At 47.1% G+C, this 20,838-nt stretch overlaps 1 protein-coding gene across 3 annotated transcripts; it reads left to right on the top strand.

The window, feature by feature from the left end:
* The first annotated feature begins 1,073 nt into the window (after window positions 1–1,073).
* Slc46a3 (solute carrier family 46 member 3) lies at window positions 1,074–19,573 on the top strand. 3 transcript variants are annotated; one of them, XM_085837455.1, is made up of 6 exons: window positions 1,074–1,205; window positions 1,872–2,084; window positions 9,553–10,423; window positions 11,974–12,057; window positions 16,219–16,375; window positions 16,852–19,573. In XM_085837455.1, the coding sequence occupies exons 2-6, from the start codon at window positions 1,896–1,898 to the stop codon at window positions 16,931–16,933; spliced, it is 1,383 nt and encodes a 460-aa protein (XP_085693581.1). In that variant the 5' UTR covers window positions 1,074–1,205; window positions 1,872–1,895; the 3' UTR covers window positions 16,934–19,573. The 3 variants fall into 3 exon arrangements, with proteins under 3 accessions (XP_085693581.1, XP_085693580.1, XP_085693582.1); XM_085837454.1 differs by having other exon boundaries at window positions 1,074–1,433; XM_085837456.1 differs by lacking the exon at window positions 1,074–1,205 and having other exon boundaries at window positions 1,870–2,004.
* The last annotated feature ends 1,265 nt before the right edge of the window (window positions 19,574–20,838 follow it).

Genomic DNA, 20,838 nt, shown 5'->3' with positions numbered 1-20,838 from the left:
CATGGCACCAGTACTCTCGTCTGGGCAAAAATAGCCCGTAGTCTGGACTGTTACTCCTTTATCAATATGGCTCTGGCCCACATCTGACCTTGATCTTTCGATAAGAGTAAGAGGCGCGTTTGCAGGATTGTCCCCACTTCCTGACGCAACCACTCCAGCCTAAGGTCTTCCTTTTTTGGACGGGTCCCCAAATCACAGAACTCTCTGCTTGCTTCTCTTCCTCGGGAAGTAACCCCCTATCAGCTGCAGGTGTGCTCCAGCTGTGTGCGTTGGTGGCCATTAGCGGCGGTCCCACTGTCTAGGGGATTGCCGTGGCTTTGTGAGACTTACTTATATCTTCTCGAGAGAGGAAGAGCCGACTTTCAGAGAGATTTAACAATCCCCTCCCCCGCAACTCAGCAGGGGTGGCTGGAGAGATGGCTCACTAATGAAGAACACTTAGTGCTCTGGGTTCCGTTTCTACGCTCTCAGGGCAACTCACAACTGCCTGTAACACAAATTCTAGCACCATTTTCTGACCTCTGCTCGGCGTGGGCATACACCTAAAATAAATGACTACGTAAAATGTAGTGAATATTTCTTTTAAATTTTCCCAAGGCCAACAACTCCCCTACTCGGAACTCTTCTCTCATGAACTTCCAGTGTCTTCTCTCTCACATTGCTTGTGCAGACGCTTGCTGGGTCCACCGGAATGCTGCAGTGAACTGCAACCCTAGCGTATGACGGTTCCAACCACTTATTATTATTATTATTATTATTATTATTATTATTATTATCATTATCTGCTTTGGACAGGAGTCTTGTTATGTCGTTGGGCTAGTCTCGAACTCTCGATTCAGATACCTATGGCTCCGCGGCGCTTCAGCGAAAACCAATAGTCCTATCCAGATACGCTATGCAGAACCTTCGCGGAGCTGCCGGGATCACCCAACTTGCCCAGCAACTCAGGGAGATTCAGCCGCAGAACCTTCGGGGGCGGGTGCAAGAGAATAACACTGCGCTAGACCAATCCCTGCGGGGGCGCCGGCCACCAGACCCAATCACAAGCGAGCTAGGGAAGCGGGTGACAGCTCCGGCCGAAGATTGCCAGCTCTTGGCTGTGTGATGATGCTCGGCGGCCGAGTCACCACTAGGGCGCAAAGACCAAGAGTGCGGCGGCGCGGGGAGCGGCGGGGACTGAGTCCAGGGCCAACAGAGTCCGGGAGGTGCGCTTATCTCTCTTTGCCTTCTAACAGCGCTCGAGTGTCCCGTCCCAAGGGACGTCCCCGTGTTGCGGTCTAGCTCCACCTCGCTGCCCCTTCCTTCGGCTCTCCCCAGCTGGCGAACCGTGCTGAAAACCCGGGGGTGCTGCGCCCCGCACTGGGTAACCGAGAACACAGTCCCGACCACGGTCCCACCTGTGCCTAGCCTAGCAGGAAGACTGTAACCGTGGGGTGAGTTTTAAAAACGAAAACAGAAACTAAACTCCCCTTCCGATCGGGAGCTGCTTTTTACAAGGCCCTTAACCTGCAGCCAAAATAATAGTAATTACATAACCTCCGGGTCCCCGGGTAACTTCATTGTTTACCTTATGGGAACCAGCCGGTGCGGTTCGGCTCAGCACTGTGAGCCTTAGCTAAGCGGAGTCGGGGGCGGAGGTTGACTTAGTCCGGAGAGGCCCCGCTCCTCGGAGAGAACTAGGGTACCCTCTCCCGGCAAGAGCACTCTCTCAGAAATCTGGAACTCTTTTTGCTTGCTCATGATTGTTTATGACACATTGTTCCAACTTCCCCACTTTTGAGAATTTAGCCTCTGGGATAAAAAAATCAACTGATGATTTCTATCCCCCCCCCCGCCCCGTTTCTCTCCTCCCGCTCCCCGCCCTGCAATAGACTCGACCTGCCCACTTGAGCAATATGAAGATTTCATTCATAGAGCCCGCCATTCTCCTGAACGCGTTTGCTATGACTCTGACCACCCCGCTGACAGCGCAGTACGTGTACCGGAGGATCTGGGAGGAAACCGGTAACTACACCTTTGCTTCCAATAGCAATGGCTCTGAGTGTGACCAAAACAAAAGCAGCCCCATCTTTGCATTCCGGGAGGTAAGAAATTAAAATGAAAACCTCCCATCCTGGAGTCAACAGGGAATGGAAACAGGTTCCAAACCAAAGAGGCTTTCCAAGGTGTGACCACACACACACACACACAAAACACACAAAATGAAATTAAGCCGCCTTCTCTCCGTTCTTATTTCGGTTAATAGTTCCTCTTGACACCTTTAATCTGGCTCTTTCTAACTCTGTAATACACCTCCACCCCTGTCCCCACCCCCACCCGCCTTGTGGGACCAACTCTTTTATCCTTAGGAAATCTCACTACAATCTCACCCACTCTTCGTATGTCTCTTGAAAACAAAACAAAAGTCTGAAAAACTGGACCAGAGTCAGCTGCCTCCCATGGGGGCGGGGCAGCATTTGTTGAGGTCAGGAGGCTGCCTTAGATAAGATAAACTGGGCTCCCTGGAGTTGAGTCCTGCATTCACATCTGGACTGGCGAGGGCTTACTTTAGCTCTCAGTATCCTAAAACCGTTTAGCTAGACATAGTGGGGACTCCCTCCGTTCTGTGTGTATCTGACAAGAGCTTTGTCATAATTCTCATCATTCTCATGAGGCAGGCTTTGTCAAGCAGGATTCAGGAGACATCAGCTGTTTCTCTACAGGGCTGCGTTTGCAAGCTCAAAATTGTGCTCACTTGCTCGCTCATTAGGCATATTTGGTGGCAACAAAAGATTGGCCCTGCCTTCACCCACACAGACAAGACAAGACCCTTCCCTGATCGAAGGGTCTCTCTGTACCCACAAATGAGCCTGGGGTGAGGACCCGCAGAGAGTGCCCATGGGAAGGCCTGAGGTGCCCCCACAGCAGCCGAAAGGTAGCAGGTAGAAGTGGTTGGGGCAAAGTTCACCTGCATGGCCAAGGCCTGCCCTCACTCATGCCCTCTTGCTGAGGAGAGCTTTCTTGGAATAGAGCATTCAAACCAGCCATGGGGACAGCACAGCCATAAAGAGTCATAAGGGCCTCACCAGTGGTTCACTGCCCTCTACAAAGTCTGCTCAGGCCTGTAATACAGCACTCAGGAGGCTGGAGGAGGGTCGGGAGTTCAAGATCAACCTGGGCTACCCTGTCTCAAGGAAATAACAATAAAGGGGCAGAAGGATGGCTCGATAGATAGACAGACAGACAGATAGGTAAATCGATTGATCGATAGAGGTAGGTAGAGAGACAGACAGACAGATGGAAGAAGCTAAGTACTAGATCACATGACTATGATGTCCAAGAGCCTAGGCTGGATTCCTCAGATCTTAAAAGAAAAATGTTTCAAGATCCATCTTTCCCGGGATTGAGAAGGTTCCAGGAGCTCATCCTTTCTGAGATGGAGTCAGGGATTGTTTCCAGCCCTCCCCGGGTGCCGGGGCAAGCCCCCTGCTGCAGTATGGGGGGAGCCTGGGAGGGAAGTACCTGTTTGTGTTCTACGCTGAAGGAAGGCCAGTGTTGGCTCCTCCAGCACTAGTTGTTGACCAACACCCCCCCCCCACACACACACACACACACACACTGCATAGAGCAGTGTGGTCTCTTTTTGCTTTAAGGCAAACTTCCAATTTGATGTTTCTTTTCCTTTTTTGTTTTCAAATGGACTAACATTCAAGTGACTATTGGGGGGTTGTTGTGTTTTATTTTGGTTTTTGTTTTGTTATTTTGAAAGACAGGGTTTCTCTGTGTAGCTGTGGTTGTCCTGGAACTTGCTCTGTAGATCAGGCTGGCCTCAAACTCACAGAGATCCACTTGCTTCTGCCTCCCGAGTGCTGGAGTTAAAAGTGTGAGGCACCATCAGCCCAGCCAAGAGACTATTCATACTCCAAGTCTTGTTCCCCAAAGTTGGTGCCCTCAGATCTTGGGTGCTTTCCCTAAGAGTGGGGAAGTAGAAACCGCTGCCCCACCCCACCCCATCCCTATTCCCCTGCCCAACCCTACCTTGCTGGCCACGGCTGGGACAGGACAGGACAGGACAGGACATAAAGGGAGGCTGACAGCCTCATTTTTGTCTGCATCGCTTCCTTCTGGGCCCTTTCAAGATGCTGTCCTTGCATGACTTCGCAGAGAATACCGTCCTCCATCTCAGTCTGAAAGCTTTCTCTCCTACTCAGAGCTTCCATTACTAGCAACTGGCTCTGTTGTATGATCTTGGTCTCTCCATTTCCAAATACGGGGCTAGGAGTTTGTATACTGATCACCTTAAAAAATGAGAGCCGGGTGTGGTGGCACATGCCTTTAATCCCAGCACTCGGGAGGCAGAGGCAGGTGGATTTCTGAGTTCGAGGCCTGCCTGGTCTACAGAGTGAGTTCCAGGACAGCCAGGGCAACACAGAGAAACCCTGTCTCGAAAAACAAAAAAATAAAAAATAAAAAATGAGGAGCCAGCCCTGGGAGAGTACTAGAAAAACAAGATTCCTTTCTTATCACCTGGCCCCAAGTGCCATTATGTGTAAAAGGACCTTGTGCATTATGACAGGGGAGCCCTGTCCCGATCGGACATAGCTGTCTGTCTTTCTGGTCAGAGTCTGCATCTCGGTTGCTGTGATAAAATGCTGACCAAAAACAAACTTGGAAGGGGAGAGGGTTTACCTGGCTTACAGGTTAGAGCCCATCATGGAGGGAAGAAGGCAAGGCAGGAACCCGAAGCAGAGACCACAGGGGAACACTTCTTAATGGCATCCTCCCCATAGCTTGCTCAGCTACCTCTCTTCTGCCGTCAGGACCGGCTGCCTAGGAATGGTGCCACCCACAGTGGGCTGGGCCCTCCCTCACAAACAACAATCAAGAAAAATGCACACAGACATGGCCACAGGCCAGTCTGGTGGAGGCAGCTCCTCCTTTGAGGTTCCCTCCTCCAAGCTGACTGTGTGTCAGGCTGACAACTAAAGCAGACTATGACACATCCCAATAGCAAATACACCCACAGGTGCCTATGTGCTAGCATGTGACATATCGGGGTGTAGAAAGAAGAATAACCTTAACTAAACTTGGAATGGTGGTGCACTGCCTGTAATTCTAGCCCCCAGGAGACAGAGGCCGGAAGATCATAAGTTCAAAGCCAACCTGGGAAACTCAGTAAGACACTCTTTCTCAAAAATCCAAGGGCTGAGGATATAGCTTAACGACAGTGGGCTTACTTGGCATGCACAAAGCCTTGGGTTCAATCTTTGTCACCGCCAAATATGTCATAATAAACCCTATTTATTATTACTGAACATCCCAGCACCAGGGAGAGAGAGAAGCAGAGGGTTACAAGGTCAAGACCAACTCGGGCTATATAAGGAGAACTTGTCTCAAAAACTAAAAATAATTAAAGAATAAATTGAGCTCTCGCACCAATATTCCATATTTTGAGAGACTGCCTTAAGGGGAAGTCTTATTTCCCAACCCTTTTTATTAACACATACATACATACATACATACGTGTATATGTATGTGTATATGTATGTGTATATGTATGTGTATGTGTGTGTGTGTATGTCTTAGTGTTCTATTGCTGTGAACAGATACCATGACCATGGCAACTCTTTTTTTTTTTTCCCAAAGATTTCTTTATTATTATATGTAAGTACACTGTAGCTGTCTTTAGACACACCAGAAGAGGGCGTCAGATCTCATTATGGATGGTTGTGAGCCACCATGTGGTTGCTGGGATTTGAACTCAGGACCCTTGGAAGAGCAGTCAGTGAGTGGTCTTAACCACTGAGCCACCTCACCAGCCCCATGGCACCTCTTATCAAGGAAAACATTTCATTGGGACTGGCTTACAGTTCAGAGATTAAGTTTATTATTGTCACGGTGGGAAGCGTGGTGGCACACAGGCAGACATGGTGCTGGAGGAGCTGAGAGTTCTACATCTGGATCAGCAGGCAGCAGGAAGAGAGAGTCACTAGGCCAGGCTTGAGCTACTGAAACCTATAGGCCCATCCCCACTGACACTCATCCTCCAACAAAGCCACAGGAACTGGAAACAATCCAGATGCCCCTCAACAGAGGAATGGGTACAGAAAATATGGTACATTTACACAATGGAGTACTACTCAGCTATGAAAAACAATGACTTCATGAAATTCTTAGGCAAATGGATGGAACTAGGAAATATCATCCTGAGTGAGGTAACCCAGTCACAAAAGAACACACATGGTATGTACTCACATACATACCACAGGAACTAACAAGTGTCTATGGGGGCCATTTCTATTCAAATCACCCCAATATGTGAGTGTGCGCATCTGTATTCTTGGGAGCCTTGTGACCAGAACTCTCACCTCCGTGCTAATCCCAGGCTTAATCTCCACAGGGACCTCACACCATAGTTGGTACTTTTTTTTTTTAATTTATTTTTTTATTAGGTATTTTCCTCGTTTACATTTTCAATGCTATCCCAAAAGTCCCCCATACCCACCCCCCCAATCCCCTACCCACCCACTCCCCCTTTTTGGCCCTGGGGTTCCCCTGTACTGGGGCATATAAAGTTTGCAAGTCCAATGGGCCTCTCTTTCCAGTGATGGCCGACTAGGCCATCTTTTGATACATATGCAGCTAGAGACAAGAGCTCCGGGGTACTGGTTAGTTCATATTGTTGTTCCACCTATAGGGTTGCAGTTCCCTTTAGCTCCTTAGGTAATTTCCCTAGCTCCTCCATTGGGGGCCGTGTGTTCCATCGAATAGCTGACTGTGATCATCCACTTCTGTGTTTGCTAGGCCCCGGCACAGTCTCACAAGAGACCGCTATATCTGGGTCCTTTCAGCAAAATCTTGCTAGTGTATGCAATGGTGTCAGCGTTTGGAAGCTGATTATGGGATGGATCCCTGGTACTTTTGGCTAAGAAGGAAAGAAGTGGCTTCTAACCATGTTTGATGACTTTTGTAGAGGAAGGAAGTTTCTAACCACTTGATAATACCCTTTCCTTGTTAAATAATTACTTCTCACGCAGTAAATTAATAACAGGAGTCTGATAACAGAGACTGCTTTTCTCAGGTAATTTTTTTTAAAGAGATGTTCTTATTTTAAGTGTATGGATGTTTTGCCTGCGTGTATGTCTGATGTACAGTACGCTCAGAGGGCAGAAGAAGGCATCAGATCCTCTGAGACTGATGTTACAAATGGCTGTGGATCACCATGTAAGTGCTGGAAACTGAATGTGTGCCCTCTGCAACAGCAGCCAGCGCTCCTAACCACTGAGCCACTCTCCAGACCCATAGTCTGTTTCTTATGCCCGCAGTGGTGACTCCAGATGGAACTCTGTTCTTTGAGTTTTTCTTGTTAAAGATCTTGTTTTTTTGTTTTTTTGTTTTTTTTAAAAAGCAACAAGCAGTTTTCCCAGACGACAGAGGAGGTTGTGGCTGGTCAAGACTGGGTGAGAACTAACAGAAGAAAGGGGAAGACAGGCTTGGGTGGACCAGTATCAATGGGAACAGGAACCCCAAGGGGAAAACCTGCTTGAGAAATTGGTTAAAAGATGGCCTTATATTTACTCGATAAATACTTACCTGATGGCTACTCATGGAACAGGCAAGACTAGGTACTGAACACTGCCCAGGCCTTGCACTGAGCAATTCAGATGTCTCTCAGTGTTAACCCTCCCATCAAAGTAAGTTTGACTTCCCTCCTGTCAGAAGAAGTGGTGACAGATACAATCATTTGATAGTATCCTCGACTGCCTGCAAGGGGCAGAGGCCTTATCTCCTTCAGCCATGTGTTCATTCGGTACCCACTGAGAGCCTGCCCTGTGTGCCCAGGACTGTCCTCGGAGCTAGTGACACCAAGAGTAGGAAAACAAAGGTCTGGCCAACTGTAGGTTAGGTTATAGTGGGGCAGGAAAAACACTCAATTTTTTTTTTTTTAAGGCTCATTAATCATCAGGCTTCTCTCCGACAGCATGGGCCTTTTGCTCTTCACAGACAGTATTTCACATTATAAACATGCCCAGTGTATGAATCAGACAAAACTAAGACATGGCAAACACAATATGCCTTTACTATATTTACTAAAGTATATTTACATTGGTGTTGTGTTCTGCCTCCATGTGAGAGCATCAGAGCCCCTGGAACTGGAGTTACAGACAGTTGTGAAGTGCCATGTGGGTGCTGGGATTTGAACCCGGGTCCTTTGGAAGAGCAGCCAATGCTCTTAACTGCTGAGACATCTCTCCAAGTCCCATAATATGTTTGTAAAAGACTTTTAAATTGAGTGTGTGTGTGTATGGGTGTTTTGCCTGCATGCATGTTTGTGCACTGTGTACATACCTAGGTACCTGTGGAGGCAAGAAAAAGATGCTGGATGCCCTAGAAGTGGAGTTACAAGAGTTAGGTATCACCATGTGGATGCTGGGAATCAAACCAGGGTCCTCTGCAAGAACAGCCAGTGCTTCTAACCACTGAGCAATATCTCCAGCCCCACATAATGTATTTAAATAGCCCCAAATTCTTCCCATCAAATGGCTGCCATAGTGAGTGTCACAGCTCCCCAAGTGTGTGTCCTTGTGCACACATGGCCTCTTGTCTATTGTCATCATATTCTTGGTCCATGGCTGCGACTGTCTTAAGCAATGCAAGACTCTTCTTCTGGATCTATCTCATTGCTTCTTTAGCTAATGAAGGAATCTATTCTCATGAGTTCGATCAGTGGACACAAAGATGAAGGGGGAGCAGAGGTCCACCTAGTTAGAGATTGCTGTCATAGTTTGAATATGTTTGGCCCAGGGAGTGGCACTATTAGGAGGTGTGGCCTTGTTAGAGTAGGTGTGTCACTGTGGGTGTGGGCTGTAAGACCCTCATTCTAGCTGCCTGGAAGCCAGTCTTCCACTAGTAGCCTTCAGATGAAGAGGTAGAACTCTCAGCTACTCCTGCACCATGTCTGCCTGGACACTGCTATGTTCCCACCTTGATGATAATGGACTGAACCTCTCTAAACCTGTAAGCCAGCCCCACTTAAATGTTGTCCTTATAAGAGTTGCTTTGGTCATGGTGTCTGCTCACAGCATTAAAACCTTAACTAAGACAACTACCAAGCAAATAGACACGAAGTGTATATGTTTGCCTCGCTCCTGTAGCCTAGGCAAGAAGACACATCACAGCAACAGTCATCATCACTGAGTGTGTTGAACAGGAGTCACAATGGTGTCTCAGTGCAAATGGTTTATGGAGATGGGGTGGGGTGCGGTGGGAGTGGGAGAATACCATTCTATTGCCAACACCAGCGTCTGTGACATGCATATGTCCATTGTATAGACAGACACACCAGGCACACATTTTTCTCTTTGTAGCTTTGACTCTCTACCCTGCATGGTGTGGGGGTCTCATGATGAAGTGTGGGTGTGTTACCTTCTAATGTGTGCTTTATGAACCACGTGAAAACTTAATCGGCACCATTCCCTGACATACCCGGGGCCTCCCGCTCATAACCCGAGACAACACTGCAGTCTTTTTACGGTCACTGTATCTGTCAACCCTTTGTGTTTGTCCTTGCAGGAAGTTCAGAAAAAGGCATCTCTCTTCAACCTGCAGGTGGAAATGAGTGCCTTAATTCCTGGTCTGGTGTCTACCTTCATGCTTTTAGCGAGCAGCGACAACCACGGACGGAAACTTCCCATGGTCCTGTCATCTCTTGGCTCTCTGGGTACCAACACTTGGCTGTGCGTGATGTCCTACTTTGACCTTCCTCTCCAGCTTCTGATAGCATCCACCTTTATTGGCGCCCTCTTTGGGAATTACACCACGTTCTGGGGAGCTTGCTTCGCCTACATTGTGGATCAGCAGAAAGAATACAAGCATAGAATCATCCGGATAGCCATCCTGGATTTCATGCTTGGAGTCGTTACTGGGCTAACAGGCCTGTCATCTGGCTATTTTATCCAAGAACTGGGTTTTGTGTGGTCCTATTTCATTACTGCTGTAGTTCTTATAGTCAACCTGACCTACATTTTATTTTTCCTCAATGATCCCATAAAGGAGTCTTCATCTCAGATTGTGACTATGTCATGTATTGAAAGCCTCAAGGACCTATTTTACCGGACTTACATGCTTTTTAAAAATGGTTCCAGTAAGCGGCAGGCTTTGCTTTGTCTGCTGATTTTTACCCTCGTCATTTATTTCTTTGTGATAATCGGAATCACCCCAATTTTTACACTTTATGAGCTGGGCCCTCCGCTCTGCTGGAATGAGGTTTACATAGGCTATGGGTCAGCCCTGGGCAGTGTCTCCTTCTTAAGTAGTTTCCTAGGCATCTGGCTATTTTCTTATTGTTTGAAGGATATTCACATTGCCTATATTGGCATTTTTACCACCATGGTGGGGATGACACTGTCTGCTTTCACCAGGACCACTCTAATGATGTTTTTAGGTAAGTTGCAAATGTGTCTGATTTTTATGGAAAATGAATTCAGTCTGTTAGGGGGAGGGGTTTACACTCAACACAAAGCTCTCTACGAACCCATTCTATTGCAAGTAAACAGCTAGCTTGCCAGAAGTCAACAATCAGAATGCCAGATTTACCAAGTTATGACAAATTCTCAGAATCAACAAGATTTTCCAAATTTGCATATTTGCCAAAAGTACGTTGAGGGACATTTTTTGTGTGCGGTTCAGTCCCTGAGTGGAGCTTCCACTTAAATGAGTGCTCCTTTGAATGCTACCTTGGAAAGGGTTATGGAGCTGTAATAGAGAATCCTGGTCCAAGTCAGTCGTCTCTACCACGAAGGTATCACATCCTTATCTCTTGCCAGAGAAACAGTTTGAAGAATCAGAATAAGACTTGACTTCCTCCTATATCGCTGGGTGACCTTGGCATGTTTGTTCCTCTGAGCCCTTCCGCTGATGGGCACAGGAATGCTCCATTCAGAGGGTTTTACACTGAATCTTGGAGAACAAGAGAGCACTTAGTGCAGTGCCTTTTAGACAGTGGGAGCTATGCCCCTGTTTCATGAAGAGGGCCAAGACCATAGTCAACATATGCATGCAAATACTCTGGAAAATGTAAATATGTTATTTGCAAAAGAAAATGCCGCCGAGCATGGTGGTGCACGCCTTTAATCCTAGCACTTGGGAGGCAGAGGCAGGCGGATTTTTGAGTTCGATGCCAGCCTGGAAAAAAAAAAAAAGAATAGAATTTGGGAGGCAGAGGTAGGGGTCAGGGTGTACATGTGAGTTTGAGGGCAGTCTGGTCTACATAGTAAGTTCTAAATTAGTAAGGGCAGCACACACACACACATTTTAATATATGTATAAAATTTAAGAGCAGAGGCAATTGTGTTCACAGTTTCCAGCCAAAAACTGAACCAACAGGACAATAAAGAGTCAGCTTACCTATAAAGGAATCTTTACAGTAAGGGGATAAAAGTCCCCCAAATGCCAAAATAAAACATATAAAATAAAAATAAAAAACATAGAAAAGGAGCTACAGGGACCTCTCCTCAGTTAAGAGCAGGCACAGCCCTTCAGAGGACCTAAGTTCAGTTCCCAGGCTCAGGACCACCTGGTCCAGGGAATCTAGCACATTCGTCTGGCATATACATATACATGGGACATACACACACACACACACACACACACACACACACACACCAAAAATGAAAATAATATTTTTAAAATGAGTAAAAGCTAATTAGTAGTCAAAACTTGCTAAATAAGTTATTACATCATTAGAAAAATAGGCAGGTGGGTCTCATCTGGACCATATACGCAGACTGGACACACTTGTATGAAAATGTCCATGAATACCATTTGTAGGACCAAACCCCGAATTCTAGAATAAAGGAAGCCTCAGATCTATTAGGTAACGCTGCAGTCAGCTGGATCTTCAGCCGCAGTGAGTCAGGGTGTTCCTAGGAGGGAGTACCTAGGTACAAGGACCCCGACTCAGCCTGGTTTGACTGTGTCATTTATTTCTCTCAGTCAGGATCCCGTTCATTTTCACCATCATGCCACTTTCCATCCTGAGGTCCATGCTGTCAAAGGTGGTCCACTCGACTGAGCAAGGTGAGTTTGCTTTAAAGCCTGCAACAGATGTACCAACTGCAATCATTACAGTTGATGCTCGAAGCTTCTGAGTAGCCTACCTCTTTCTGGCCAGGGCCTCCTTTTGAAGGAAGCACCTTCAATACTCAGGTGGAGGGGCCCTGCTTGGGGACCCTGCCTTAGGAGGCTTCTCTGGCCTTGTCTCAGCCAGAAGAAGAAAGGAGACCTTGGAGCCAAGGGATTTTCCCCACTGTGCACTTTCAGCTCCCCTACACTCCAGCTGCAGTCTGGCCACCGGGGTCGCTCTGGTTCATGTCCATTGAGTGCCTGGATGACCCTCTCCCATGGACTGTGCCCAGCCCCCACCGAAGTGGGGACCAGTGGGGACTCCTCATAGGTAGGACTGCCCTGACCTTGTTGTACAAAGGTATTGACACTGAGTGGCAAATGATCCTTCTGAGCCGGACCTTGAGGGGAAGTCAAACGGAGTAGGCTGCAGTCATTGGACAGCTCGCTCACTGCTCTCTAGTTTCTAAATGGAACTCTTGAAAAGCCTGGGAATTCCATTTATTGCATCTAGCCTTCCCTAGTAGAAAGACACAGCATACTATATCCTTTGTGGGTTTTTCTTTTAGCTAAGAAACAGTGGCGTACATATGAAAAGTTCAGTCAAGCTTATTATATTGCACACTGACCAAAAAAAATCCATGAAAATAGTTAAACCAACTTTAAGCTGGATAATTATCTACATATAATTTATACATAACCTTAGGCTTTCTTCATCTGTAGATGACCTGTAATATCTAAGATGATACAAATATTTAAATAGTAATTTTACTGTTTACTGTTTAGAGAATAATGACAAGAAAAAGCTGTCTTGTGTGTTTAGAGCCTAACTGTAGATTTGATGGGTAGTTGGCAGAACCTTTAGATGTTGAAGCCCATGTGTATGGAGGGCCATCTATGCTTAGAAGGTGATAGTAACCCTCAGTTACATTCTCGCCTTGGGCCCCAGAAATGCTTTCTTCTGGGCTTTCACCTGAGACCAAGTTGGAAACTCAAAGCTGGTTCAAGCCCAGGGAATTCCATGCAATGTCATACAGAGGATGGGCCTTGTCGAGGCAGCCAGAGAGGGGCCCCAGACAGAGGGGCCCAGAGAAGACACACCAAAGCCCACTGCTGCTGCTTTTCCCTTGACCGAGTGCAAGGTGGCCAGCAGGGAAGGCCCCAGTGGCAGACGGGAGCACAGAAGACGGGAGCTGTGGAGGTGCGGGTAGAGAATTACCACACAGGGTAGATAAGGAAAGCTGTAAGTGGGTGCTGGTGTCTGCGGCGCTGTCCTCCCTCGGTATTCTAGGACTATCATCAGACTTAGGTACTTTTTGTGTCTTGTATTTGAGCCTTGAACGAGTGTTCTTACAGAGTATCAGTGAACCACTCCTCATAGTGCACTTGCGTTTGTGTCTGCTTAGTCAATGCTAGGGAAAACTGCGTACTTCACTCAGGTTTAAAACATGGTGACCGGCTCTTGGCTGCCTGTAAGCGGAAGCTTTGCCTTCCTCGAAGGTCTTCACAGACTACGTTGTGATGGAGCTGGTCTTGGGGTCCTATTGCTGTGAAGAGACACCGTAACCACACAACTCTTACACATAAAATGTTTAATTGGGACCGGCTTACAGATTCAGAGGTTCAGTCCATTGTCATCACGGTGGGGACATGGCAGTGTCCAGGCAGACATGGTGCTGGAGGAGGAGCTGGGAGTTCTACATCTTGAGCCGAAGGCAGCCTGGCAGAGACTCTCATTCCACAGTGGGTGGAGACTAAGCACTAGGAGACCTCAAAGCTGGCCGACACAGTGACACACTTCCTCCAACAAGGCCACACCTATTTCCAATGAGGCCACACCCACTAGTGCCACATCCCATGGGCCAAGCATATTCAAACCACCACAGTTATCTAGAGAGCACTTAGGAACAGAAAATTCTATAAAGATGCCATGGACAAACAGACCTGCGTTCTTGACTTCCTCAGTGGTTCCTCTGATGGGACACCAAAGGAATAACAACAAAAGAAAATAATTTAGTTAAGGGGCCGAGAGATGGCTCAGCAGTTCAGAGCACTGGCTGCTCTTGTCAGATCTGGATTCTGTCTCAGCACCCAAATGGTGGCTCAGAACCATCTGTAAACTCCAGTTCCAGGGGATCTAACACCTTCTTCTGGCTTCCATAGGCACCAGGTATGCATATGGTGCATACACAGCCACAGGCCAAACATTAATATACATAAAATAAATAAATCTAAAAGGAATAATTATAATAATTATCTTGTTCCTATCCCTGAACTAACAAGTATTTTAGATAGTGGCCAAATTTCAATATCTCAATATAGTCCCAATGCTGTATTTCTTTTTTTAAAAAAAAAAGGTTACTTTGTGAAAATATGATGAATTTTAGAGTGATCAAGAGAGGGGGGACAGACCACAGAGGCCACCAGGTGCAACCACTGTCTGCTAGCTGAAATCTGAGCGTTCAGAGGCCAGGGCAAAGCTCACTGAGAGAGGATATGTCTGAAAAACCAGAAGGGAGAGAAAATAGCATTTTGGTAATGTTTCTGAAAATTCCTGTGTTTTTAGGTCTTCTGACCTATAGTTGCTGTCTTGCTTTGGGGACACGCACAAACTCACAGCGAGTAGGAATCAGGATACAATAAGATGGTTCTGACTTCTGAGTGGCTTGATTTTCTTTATACTTTTTTTAACTTATTTTATTTATTATTTTTGGTTTTTGTTTTGTTTTGTTTTGTTTGAGACAGGGTTTCTCTGTGTAGTCCTGGCTGTCCTGGAACTCATTCTGTACACCAGGCTGGCCTGGAACTCAGAAATCTGCCTGCCTCTGCCTCCCAAGTGCTGGGATTAAAGGCATGCACCACCACTGCCGGGCTATAATTATTTTTTAAAGATTTATTTATTTTATGTACATGGGATGTTTTATCTGATACACATCTATCTGACACCAAAGAAGTCATCTGATCCTATGAGACTACAGTTGTAGATGGTTGTGAGCCACCATGTGGGTGCTGGGAATTGAACTCAGGACCCCCAAAAGAGCAGCTAGTGCTTTTGACTGAGCCATTACTCCAGCCCACTTGATTTATTTTTTAAGTCTATACTCACTCTGGATGTATTTGTTCCAGCTTATTCAACACACTGGATTGCCCAGAGAGGTCAAGCATCAAATCAATACGATTCTGTAATAGCGTACTGCAGTAGACAGACGGCACCCAGCCTGACCTATTTACCTTAAGAGAATGGATAGATTTCTTTGTGTCTCAGAACCAGCAGTGTACAGTCAGGGTTTTGTACTGTAGTGGTATTCCCAGGAATAGCAAGAAACACAAACAAAATATTGTAACTAAGCAAGTAGGAAATCCAGTTAAACCAACTCTGCGCATCACCATAAACCACGAGGGCAGTCTATCTACATGCTACTGGGTGACTGGTGAGCAGAGTCCAGAGTTAAACCTTTGTTTGCTTACTTAACACGTTTATCAATTGGTTACCATGCACCAGGACAGCTGGGCCCCTGAGGACCTCACAGAAGCAGAACAGATGTGTGTGTGGAATTGACAGAGCTGGAGCTCAGACCGGAGATACGTAAATGTCCACACAGGAGTTTTCTATCTGTGGCTAGATGTCTGTCTAACGTGAAGGGTTAGCTTGAGGCTGGGTTGGAGACACTCCTGTCTCCAAATGAGTCAGCTGCTGGTACCTTTGTCGGCGTTCCCCTGTGGACATCGGAGCTCAGCTATTTGGGGTTTTCAACATCTCTCCCAACAGGTCCATAGGGAGCACCTTGGCTCAGAGTGTTCATCTGCAAAACGCATTGGTGACTTTGGGGGGATGAGGGTATGGAGTTGTTGTTGAGTCAGGCTCTCAAGAAGGGCCTTGAGTTTCTGATCCTGAGCACCATAGGAGTGTGTGCCACCACACCTGGCTAGCACAAGCGCTCTGACACCCGAGTCACATCCCAGCACCTTCTCAAGGATATTGAGGGGATGGCTTTTGTTCGCCAAGGCATCGCCTGTTGCTGTTTTCAGGGAACAAGTTCTCTCTGTTCCCTTTTGACTGTTCTGTAACTCTGCCTTTTCCTCTTCTTTCTCCCTCCACGCCTCTGCCCCAAACAGGCGCTTTGTTTGCTTGTATAGCTTTCTTAGAGACGCTGGCTGGAGTCACTTCGACCTCTGCGTATAGTGGGATTTACTCAGCCACTGTTGCCTGGTACCCTGGCTTCATCTTCCTGCTGTCCGCTGGCCTCCTGGTCCTCCCAGCCATCAGTCTATGGTAGGTAGCTCTCGTTCCATCAAAGGGCTATGGGTTGAATGAATCGTCTACCTCTACCAGCAAAGTGACACAGGCTCTTGACATTGGCTTCAGAGGATGCTTTTCTCAAGAATTATCGGTCATGAATACACCTGTCAATAACTTGAGAACTTAAAATGAGACAGCGCCATTGGCTGTTGAGAACTAGTTGGGGGTGGTGGCCTTAGGTCACAGACATAGAGGAGTCATTTTATGGGACTCTAAGATTCCACAGCAAAATAACTGAGTATCTTGAGAGTGTAGGAGAGAGGAAAAATCTCAAGTTTATTAATTTTCAGAACACTATATGTAACAAATCAGTGGGTTCAAGATGCCAGGATAAACCTGCTACATAGAACTTGAGTAATTTATTAAAAGCCACATATGGGCTGGAAAGACAGAATCTTGGTAACTTATGTATCTCTTAACCCATTCCAAATTCTTGTTTGTTTTTGCAGCTGCGTCAAGAGCATTGGCTGGGAAGAGGGAAGCTATACACTCCTCATCCACGAAGAACCCAGTGAGCACACATCAGACTAGTGACAGTCGGCAGCAATGCACACGTCCCTATGCAGTGAGCACACATCAGACTAGTGACAGTCTCAGCAATGCACACGTCCCTATGCAGTGAGCACACATCAGACTAGTGACAGTCGGCAGCAATGCACACGTCCCTATGCAGTGAGCACACATCAGACTAGTGACAGTCGGCAGCAATGCACACGTCCCTATGCAGTGAGCACACATCAGACTAGTGACAGTCTCAGCAATGCACACGTCCCTATGCAGTGAGCACACATCAGACTAGTGACAGTCTCAGCAATGCACACGTCCCTATGCAGTGAGCACACATCAGACTAGTGACAGTCGGCAGCAATGCACACGTCCCTATGCAGTGAGCACACATCAGACTAGTGACAGTCGGCAGCAATGCACACGTCCCTATGCAGTGAGCACACATCAGACTAACGACAGTCTCAGCAATGCACACGTCCCTATGCAGTGAGCACACATCAGACTAACAACAGTTAGCAGCAATGCACACGTCCCTATGCAGTGAGCACACATCAGACTAACGACAGTCTCAGCAATGCACACGTCCCTATGCAGTGAGCACACATCAGACTAGTGACAGTCGGCAGCAATGCACACGTCCCTATGCAGTAAGCACACATCAGACTAGTGACAGTCGGCAGCAATGCACACGTCCCTATGCAGTGAGCACACATCAGACTAACGACAGTTAGCAGCAATGCACACGTCCCTATGCAGTAAGCACACATCAGACTAGTGACAGTCTCAGCAATGCACACGTCCCTATGCAGTGAGCACACATCAGACTAGTGACAGTCGGCAGCAATGCACACGTCCCTATGCAGTGAGCACACATCAGACTAACAACAGTTAGCAGCAATGCACACGTCCCTATGCAGTGAGCACACATCAGACTAACGACAGTCTCAGCAATGCACACGTCCCTATGCAGTGAGCACACATCAGACTAACAACAGTTAGCAGCAATGCACACGTCCCTATGCAGTGAGCACACATCAGACTAACGACAGTTAGCAGCAATGCACACGTCCCTATGCAGTGAGCACACATCAGACTAACGACAGTCGGCAGCAATGCACACGTCCCTATGCAGTGAGCACACATCAGACTAACAACAGTTAGCAGCAATGCACACGTCCCTATGCAGTGAGCACACATCAGACTAGTGACAGTCTCAGCAATGCACACGTCCCTATGCAGTGAGCACACATCAGACTAACGACAGTCTCAGCAATGCACACGTCCCTATGCAGTGAGCACACATCAGACTAACGACAGTCGGCAGCAATGCACACGTCCCTATGCAGTGAGCACACATCAGACTAGTGACAGTCGGCAGCAATGCACACGTCCCTATGCAGTAAGCACACATCAGACTAGTGACAGTCGGCAGCAATGCACACGTCCCTATGCAGTGAGCACACATCAGACTAACGACAGTTAGCAGCAATGCACACGTCCCTATGCAGTGAGCACACATCAGACTAATGACAGTCTCAGCAATGCATACGTCCCTCTGCGCAACTCCTGAAGAATATAAACTCCACAATCAGCATTTCATCAGCAATCCACGGGACAAAACCCTGTCTCCGAACCCAAGTGAGTCGGAAAGCACCCAGCTCTGCTGCTTCTTGGGATCACCCTGCAGCACACTGTGTTCTACAGAGAACAGGCCCAGCATCTACTATGCTCACTTCTCCATGGACCAGAGAAACTCCGTGAAGAGCCAAGGAAGGCTTGTGAACCTTGCTAAAACTTAAATAACTTCACTGGCATGCTCCCATGTGATTAAGGAGTTCTGACCTCAGTCTCTCCGTCTGCACAATGGGCTTGCTGGCCTCTCAGGGATTTTGAAGACATAATGAGGAATTTTTATTCAGGATAATCACTGTTGAAATAATGTTTCAGGCATTTCTAGTTCTTCCCATACTTGACTGATGTTTTAAGAGCCTGTCAAGGCTCTACTAATGGAATGAAAAGTCCTTGAACAGAAGTATCTTTTAAAATATGTAGTTTTCATTTTCCCTAGTATTTTATTCACTGACAAGCCTGACGATGTTTTTATGTGTAATGAAGGGAGTGGGTAGAAAATCAGATTATAAATACAATTGTCTTAAACTTTAAACTGAGCTGACAGCTCAGTGTGGTATAAAGGCACACCTTATATAGCCTGTTCTCACCCTGTGGCATGGCAGAAGGCTGTCACAGTCCACACACCCTGGCTGGGCTTCCGCCCCTGATCTTTCTTCCCTCCCCCTTCTCAGGCTCCACACTGTTCTGAGAAGGATGTTTCTAAAACACAGATCTTATCTTTTCCAGCAACTGTTGCTTATAGAGGAATAATCGGACAAGCATGTGACCCCACCCCACATCACACACCCCCATACCCATATCTAGATCCATCCTTGTCCCCCCAAACACCACCTCCTCTCCTTTTTACACTTTTGACTCATTCCCTTCTTTCGTGTTTTTGTAAAACTGTCTCAGCCAAAAATCCCTGCTTTCCCTGTGTGCCCAGGGTTCTTGACATGTAGCCCGTCCGCCCCCCAAGTCTCGGCAGGGCTTCCAAACCCTTTGTATAAACAAGAATTCCACCTAGCATTCTCCAATGTATTTTTAAAGAGATTTTTAAGTGTGTGCCTGCCCTGTCTCGTAAACCAAGTGTGCTCTGCAGGAGCTCCACAGAGGGTCTTGTACACCATTTGCACGCAGTGCTCATGGAGGCCAGAAGAGGGTGCTACACTTCCTGGAACTAGAATTCCAGATGGTCGTGAACCGCCACATGGGGATGGGAGCTGGACCCAGGTCCTCTGCAAGAGGAGCCAGTGCTCTAACCACTGAGCAATCTCTCCAGCCCAAGACCATATTTATTTCTTTCCTGGTAGATCTCCTTGAGGACAGGGACAGTCTCTGCTCATTGCATGCTTGGTAAATGTTTGCAGAACTAAATGTGAAGGCTACAATTTCTTTATTTTTATTTGCAAGGACTGTTTAAATTCCAACTCTAATGATTTGTGAAGTAACCGCTCCTCTCTGGTTCCTAAGCTAAACCTGCAAACAGATGGAAGTGTTGGCCCGTGCACCCTTCAAGCCGATTCTCTTGTTTCTATCCTTTGTTCCCCATGCAGGTGCATTTGTTTGTACCTGTGTAAGACAACTGCAGCTGCTGATGCTCAATCACCACCCACCTTAGATTCTTAAGAATGGTTGTCCTCTGCTCTGGGGCTCTGCAAGGAGCCTGGGCTGGCTGGCCAACTGGGATTCCAACTCACACCAACACAGCAGGCTTTTCAGATGGTGTCTGAGGGACTGGACGCAGGGCTTTCTGTTTGCAAGGCAAGCACTTTACCTGGATGTCTCCCCGGGCCCTTTACCAGACTTCTCCGTTTTCATACATAATGATAAAGATGCCGTGACTTTTCTATAATCTGGGAAAAACCACCTATGTTTACAAAGCTCATTCCCTATCAACGTATGGCATTGATAGTGACCCTGTAAAGTGGCTCTTCATTTCCCACGTGACAGGCGAGGAAGGTGAGCCTCAGGAACATGAGGCTGGACTCTGGCCTTTCTATATTATGCAGACGGACTGGACATAGTGGCACAGCACTTGCATACCAGATGCCAGGCCCTGTATAAGATCCCAACATGGCAAAGCAACGGCAAGCATGCATCTATACTGCCTGTCCTCACCTGAACGGCCTACAGTGGCTGCCATTGAGACTAGACAGGATGATCTTACAGTGGAGGGGCAATAGACGGCTTCTTGGCTGAGCAGAAACCTACTTGAGTGGCCTATATTTTGAGGATCTCAACTGCTGGCCCAGTGAGTGTGGCTGTCTCATGTCCTCAAAGTTTGCGTCATGAGAAAGGAACATGTTCCAGGATGA

This window comes from Mus caroli, unplaced genomic scaffold (genome assembly GCF_978045245.1).
Source record: "Mus caroli unplaced genomic scaffold, Mus_caroli_1 scaffold_4, whole genome shotgun sequence".
In the NCBI taxonomy this organism is placed as follows: Eukaryota; Metazoa; Chordata; class Mammalia; order Rodentia; family Muridae; genus Mus; species Mus caroli.
This window is presented reverse-complemented; position numbering and strand designations above follow the sequence as displayed.